At 40.1% G+C, this 7,489-nt stretch overlaps 1 protein-coding gene across 1 annotated transcript; it reads right to left on the minus strand.

Moving 5' to 3' along the window:
* Positions 1–3,784: 3,784 nt before the first annotated feature.
* On the minus strand, positions 3,785–6,429 carry tsnax (translin-associated factor X). Its single transcript, XM_037691480.1, has 2 exons — positions 6,289–6,429; positions 3,785–4,275 (listed from the first exon to the last, which is right to left on the minus strand). The coding sequence occupies exons 1-2, from the start codon at positions 6,427–6,429 to the stop codon at positions 3,898–3,900; spliced, it is 519 nt and encodes a 172-aa protein (XP_037547408.1). The 3' UTR covers positions 3,785–3,897.
* Between the last annotated feature and the right edge of the window lie 1,060 nt (positions 6,430–7,489).

Raw genomic sequence — 7,489 nt, forward strand, 5'->3', positions numbered from 1 at the left:
TGAAATTAGCTAAAAGCATGCTGAAATTTAGCTGAAATGAAAGAACACAGCTAAATTAGCAGAAGAAAGCAGAACACACTGAATTAGGTTTAAATATGCAGAAATGAGCACAAAAATTGGGAAATCAGCTAAAAAAATAATTAAATTAGCACACACACACACACACAAACATCTAAAAAAGTAGCCGAAAATGCAGAAAGAAGCTTAACCAACGAGAAGGAAGTGGAACAAACTGAAATGAGCTAAAAAAAAATAAATAAATAAAGTGGAATTAGCTGAAAAAGCTAAATTTGGCATGGCATAAAATGGCTCAATAGTAGCTGACATAGCAGAAAAATCTGAAACTAGCTGAAAAAGTTGAAAGGAGCATAACAAGCTGAAATTAGCAGAAAGAAGTTAATTAGGCTGAAAGAAGCAGAAATTACCACTAAAATAACCTTGAATTTATATGAAAACAGCTGAAATTTGCTTTAACAAGTAGTGCCGAACAGGTAGAACAAGCTTAAATTACCAGAAATAAAGCTGAAAGAACACACGCTTGACCAATTAGGCTTAAAGAAGCAGAAATGAGCACAAAAATGAGGAAATCAGCTAAAATACAATTAAAATTAGCAACAACAACACAAAAAAACCCATCTACATAGTAACCAAAAATGCAGAAAGCTTAATCTAAAAGAAAGAAGTGGAACAAGCTGAAATGAGCTAAAAAAAAAAAAAAAGTGGAATTAGCTGAAAAGCTGAAATATGCACAAAACAGCAAAATAGTAGCTGAAATAACAGAAAAAGCTGAAAGGAGCATTACAAGCTGAAATTATCAGTTAATTAGGCTGAAATAAGCAGAAAATTAAAAAAAAAATCTTTAATTTATTTGAAAACAGCTAAAATTAGCTCAAAAATAGTGCTAAGGTAGAACAAGCATAAATTACCAGAAGAAAGAACACGTTTGTCCAATTAGGCTTAAAGAAGCAGAAATGAGCACAAAACGTAGGAATTATCTGAATAAAAGCTAAAATTAGCAACAACAAAAAAATAAAACTGCTGAAACGTAGCTAAAATTTTTTGCTGAATTATGCTGAAAAAAATTAAAAGAGTGCAAAGAATGTGAAATTAGCTGAAAAAGTTAAAATTTGCATAAAACGGCTAAACAGTAGGTCAGAATCACATGTTGTTTTAGTACACTCTATCTGCGACAGGTAAGATATTAATTATTTATACACCTGTAAACATTACTGCAAAAGAGCTGAACTTGTCCTGTTTAGTTTTCACCACAAGAGGGCAGTAAAGCTGCAGTTACTATATTTATTTATATTTTCAAAAACTTGTTTTGGCTGCTCCCTTCTTCAGGGGTCACTTGAAAACCCTTGCCCAATTGCTCTACCCTTCTTGACGTAACCCGGGCTCAAACCTGTGGCCTCAGGATTATGAGACCATAGCACTGACCACTGAGCCACCGCAGCCTCACATTAAAAAAAAAACAAATCACTTTCAAATCAATAATTTAAAAGAACTGAACACATACTTGGCCTTGGGCAAAATAAATGGTTAAGAAACAAGTTTGTTAACATAAAATGTATTTATTTGAGCCAGTCTTAGTCCAGACCTGAACCAGAGGAAGGCACAGAATATCCTTCAAGTTGAACCTCTGCAGTGGGTAATAAAGTGTGAGGGGTGACACCTTTTTAAATAAAACGCTACCAACCACACAAGTTTATTTTCATTTAATATTTATTTAATATGTAGTTCTCAGAAGAGCCTGCAGGTGGTGGACTTACATTGAGGTTCTCATCAAAAACTGGGTTTATAATTTGAGTGTTATAGAGAACTGTCAACTGAAGGCCCGTGGGCCAAATATGGCCCTCGTTAACATCTTATCTGGGCCCCAGTAAGTTGAATATTTCACCACTTTTCATTTTACTTAAAAACCGAGCATACTTGTTGCAGATTTCTCCCGACAGTAGACCAACTTTGAAGCCAAGAAAAATTTGTTTAAAATCTTCAGTAATCTTTGGTTTTCAGTGGCGGACACGGCAACCAAAAAGTTAGCTTCACTAACCCGTGTTAACTAAAAAAACTGCTTTGGTGTTGCTAAACCTCCGCAACGTTTTTCTTTTGTTTTGTTAATTAGCGGAAGCTAACAGCTAAAACGTCACAGTCTGCGTCGCACGTCTTTGCCTCCTTCCAGTTGAAGCTGCGTCAGCCAATCACGTCGCGTCACGTGCACACGTAGTCAGCCAGTAGCATGGCTAACGGCCTCTTCGAGACACGCCCACAACAAACGGGAACAAGTTTGTGAATTTTGTTAAGAGGACGTAAAGTGGGCGAAAACTAATTTCTGATAACGGTTTCCAAAATTAACGACAACGCTAATCCGCTAAAGATTATTGCTGCGGTTAGCGAATTAGTGGAACTGTGCAGAAAGAGCAACAGGGAACGTCAAACGAGACCGACGAAGCTCTTGTTGAGGAACCTGCGACCAAGAGATGTCGGCTGATGGAAGCTAAAGCACTGACAGAAATTAGCACTTGGTGTGAAATAAGTTTTTTATTTTAGCCCCTTTTGTAATCAAGTTTGACACATGATGTCTAAAAAGACGCATCCCTTTTCTTTTCCCGCCTTTTCCATTCAGGGCCGTGGGGAGCTGGAGCCTACGTCTGACAAGATAAAGTAATTTACTAAATTTATAATTTCTCACAGAGTAGAAAGAATTAGTTATGAAAAATACTAAAATATCCTAAAGTAAAAAAAAAAAAAGAAGTAGTTGGAAACCCAGTGATTTTGCCCTGGTGTAACACGTTAAGAAAAACCTTTTTTTTCCTGAAACACAAAATGTAATTCCTTGAAGTAATGCATATCACCCGCCGCCTTTCATGCCAGGGTTTTAGGCTGATTTGTCTTATGATGACAGGAGTTGTAGAAGTTTGGATAAAACCTTTAAAAACGTTATTCGCAATCTCATGTCTCAGAGTATTTGTTGTGATTATCAGCTACTACCACACTAAACTTAAGCTCAGCGTCTGTAAAACTGATGGATTGTAGCTATTATTGTTGCTAACATTGATCAGATGGACTCCCAAAGGATCGCTTTTCTGTAAGTCCCTTCGATGGTTCATGATATAATGGAAACAGACACCCACACACACAAATACATTATTGCCCTTTTGCCTTCAGGCGACATTTAAGACTCTGGTTTGGGGTAAATATTCAATCATTCTTAAGAAACTTCTTGGAAGCTAGGGGGTTCCCAACCCTGGTCCTTGAGGAACACCATCCTGCATGTTTTGGCCGTTTTCCTTTGACGCACCTGATTTGAATGATTAACAGACTTCTTCAGAACTTGAGGACATAATCAGGTGTGTTGGAGCAGGAAACAACTTAAACATGCAGGATGGTGTTCCGCAAGGACCAGGGTTGGGAACCATTGGGTTATAGAACTCGACCTAAAGCAAACCTTGTCCTTATGGTCTTTTTCTGCGACACTCCTAAAGGAAGACTTAAAGAGATGATTCTGAGAGAATAAACAAAAACCCGTCCGAGTCGTAAGTACCGACACAAGTTTATTTTTATCCCGACGCGTATCAGGATGCTGATAATAAAAAACAACACGCTGGCTGCGGTCTGCGTAGCGTTGCGAGGCAGAGGGGCGGTTTGTACAAAGGTCAGATGTTTCTCATCCACACAGAGCGGAGCGAGGACGCCAGTCACCTTAACTGATAGAAGTAAAAGAAAATCAACGCATATTTGGCACAAAAATTTTATTTGTGCAAAACAACTTAAGTCTTCATTGAAGAAACAAACATTGTAACAACTTAACAAGTACGGGCCCAAAGCATCTTTTTAAATCTTGTTAAAACAGCAAACACAGAACATCAAGGACATCACTGATCCACCGGTGCAGAGTTAAACGACCCCCTCCTCCGGGTCGATGTGGGCGGTTCTGCTGCAGAACAAATCAGCCAGCATGTGCTTGGGGATTTCCGAGCCGCGGACGCGCAGGGTGTAGCAGGCGTCCTCCACTTTACCCAGGCTCTGTCGCAGCGTGTGCAGCTTTTTGGACACCTCGTACGGGCCCGTGTTCCCGATGTAGGAGAACCCGTCGTAGATCTGCCGCAGGAACAGGCTCAGCTGGAAGGGCGTGTCGATGTCGCCGTTGCCCACGCTGCTGATGCACATCCGCATCAGCTCCCCCGTCAGGTCGGCCACGCCCAGCAGGTAGTCGGACGGCGTCACCTGGAACGTCAGGACAGGAGCTCCTGAAGGTGCAGCTTCAACCGAGCCCTGAAATTAAAACGATGTGAAAGCAACAAAGATTAGTTTGAATGACGCAATGAGTCGTACCTCTCCTGCTAAAGGTAAAACAAGTCGTTGATCCAAAACGGTGAGAAAATTTGCATTTTCAAGAGTTTTAAGTGTTCGCGTCCACGCACGCAGCGATCCGTGCAGAGCGGTTTCGAGGCGCCAGTGTTTGAAAATCGCAACTCATTTCTGTGCATGGTTTGTAAAACTGTCCTAGGCCTGGCACGTGGTTTTGTTCAGGAGTCAAAATACGGCTCTAATGCTCGAGAGGGTTGGAGACGCCTGCAACCAAATTAGGACGGTTTTGAGACGACAAGGACTCAGGACTTTTATTGAGAAATAAACTGTTTTCTGAACATGTTTTAAAAAAAGACAAGACTGCGTGACTCGTGTGAGGAAACTGAACCATCGCAAACATTTTGAAGAAATTCTGGAGACTATCGTCAGATCCTGAACTCATATTGTGAGGAGTGAGAGGGCAATCTGCATATGTATCTATCTTAGCTCAGCGTTATAACTTGAACCCCACTCTGTTCTTTGAATTAACTCCTTGGATGAGAAGCCAAACGCGTTCTGTTACAAATGAAGTCCAGTTGTTTTTGTCTTGAACTTTTTGGAATTTACTGGATGACGAATGCTGTTCACCAACTACTGGCAGCCCCTTGAAACTACCGTAATTTCTGGACTATAAGCCACAACTTTTTTCACATGCTTTGAACCCCGCAGCTTATGTACCGGTAATGCTTTGACTAATTTATGTTTGTTTGTTTTTGACGGGATAACGATCTTTATGCTGCCAAAACATTTAGCCTTGTCACACCCGGGCGCTCACAGTGCTGCCCAATACACGTCTCTTTTGGGGGGTGGATCCTCGTGTTTCAGTGAGACTACCTGTATAAACAAAGGTTTTTAAAAAAGAATCAGACCAATGAAATTACCAAACATGTCACAGTGGACCTATGAAACTTTGAATTACTGTGAATCAAACACACTCACACCAACTCCAAAGTTCACGTTGAATAATCCAGGTACACATCCAACAACGTTCAGTCAGGTCATCTGGATGGTTTCTTCTATTGTTGAGACGTTTCATTCTTCATCCAAAGGACTTCTTCAGTCCACATACAAACTCAAGTCCCACAAGCACCAACTCCCATAGTGGAAAAAAAAAAAACAGTTTGCTGGTGATAAGATGGTTTCTGGGGCCTGCCCTCTCCCCCGTCAACTCCTCTAAGGTAGACATGCCAAAATGGTTCAAGCTCAACGACGAAACGTCTCAGCAAAAAAAAAAAAAAAAAGAAACTGTCCAGATGGCCTGAGTGAACTCGCTCTACTGTACGTATTTGTGTATATTATCGGTACACATTTAATTAAAAGTTTAGTGGGTGCGGCTAATATTAGGGTGCGCTCAATAGTCCGGAAATTACGGTACCTTAAATGCTGTCTTTGTTAAAGGTAGCATTTCACTGGGCTGCAAATGTTTAGAACCAAATGGAGAAACAAACCTAAGAAAATAGGCAAATACTGTGGAGAGTTTCAGAACCGGGGGTACGAGAAGCTCAAAACAAGACTGAGCAGCAGAAGAAGCTGTTTGGCAACAAAGATAAAACACAAATATGGCTCCATTTAAGGAGAAATAAACAGGTTTTCAGCTGTTAGGATTTATTGCCAAGAAGCATTGCTGCAACAGAAATAATCAACTAAACACAAATTTCCCCTTCTTTTGTTTATACAATATAAAGAAAAATATAACCAGAGATAAGCTAATTGAGGAAACTCTATCACCATTTGCAATTTGTCACCAACAGTGAGAAAACAAACGATGACACGCATCGAGCAGGAATCAAACAGTGTGTGCGACTTTCATCTTTTACGATAAAGTTGCTGTGTTGATAAGAACTAGAGAGAAGAAGTCGACGCCGGTCTCAAACTCCACGTCAAACGGGCCATGTAAGATGCCGAACACGTCCAGCTCCAGGTTCTGCTGGAACGTACCTTTGGATCCGGCCCCGCTGCTCTCGTGAACACCAGCCTGGCGTTGATCTCCTCCAGGCTGACGAGGCTGCGATGGCGGATGTAGTGCAGGAAGGAGACCGCCTCCACGTACTCCTGGATTCCTGATGAACAGGAGTTCATTTGAATAAATCACAAGACTAAAGCAATCAGGGTCGTTTCAAGTTGACAACAAATTCAAAGGTGTTAAAAATAAGGTCAAACTTGCAGATTTAACCTCACGAATAAAAACAACCCTTTAAATAAAACCTGCTTCCTGCCTCTGCTGACTTTTATCTTTTTTTTTTTTTTGTGGAGTGGCTAAGATGACCCCTCATTTGTTTTTGGCTCCTGAGTAAACAACAATCAAATAATCACAGGACGGAAGACGTCACGTCTGAAGTTTACTTCTGGAGCTGGACCGAACTTGAAAGAGCCTTCCTTTAGTTTGTAGCTAAAACCACAGAGGAGACTTTAACTCTGAATATTTTACACATATTTTATTTTTAATACCTATATTTTATTTTAAACAGCAAAATGCTGCGCTCTTAATAACAGAAATGTGTTTTTTAAGTCCTCGCAAAATGTTTAAGTACCAACTTATTAACTACTAAATATCCAAACTGAAGTACTTGTACTGTAAAAAACTAGTATCGGGACACACAAAAAAAAAGCTGGCTGCTGCCGTTGGCTTATTGTGGTTACCGTGGAAACCACACTCCAAGTTATATAGAAGCAGACAGAAACAGACTAAAAAGTAAGCCTCAAACAAACAGCCGCTGTGTGAAAACTATAAATCGGAGCCTGAAAAATTCTTGACGGATGAGCGGCAGAAGATTCAGATCGTCACACGTGTGCATTTTAATATTTTCTACGGTGTTTATGTGAGATATGGCAAGTAAAAAAAAACCTTCACTTCCTATTTTGAGGATGATATTTAGCGCTAAAACTGGATATGACTAAATCTGAGCTTTGGTGTGCACTCCGCATGATTAAGAGACATTTTTTTAGCAAAAGCAGACAAAAAAAATACCCATATTTAGATGTATCGTTTGTATATATCTAAGTATGTACATTCTTTGTGCAGTTATTTGTCTGTGCTGTGCAACGTAGCGCTACCAAATCAGTAAATTATTCATGATCGAGTCAAAACTTTTTGGTGTGTAATTTGCACTTTTTAGTCTAAAGACGCACCGTGTGATAC

Source organism: Nematolebias whitei, chromosome 1, assembly GCF_014905685.2.
Source record: "Nematolebias whitei isolate Nwh7 chromosome 1, NemWhi1, whole genome shotgun sequence".
NCBI lineage: Eukaryota > Metazoa > Chordata > Actinopteri > Cyprinodontiformes > Rivulidae > Nematolebias > Nematolebias whitei.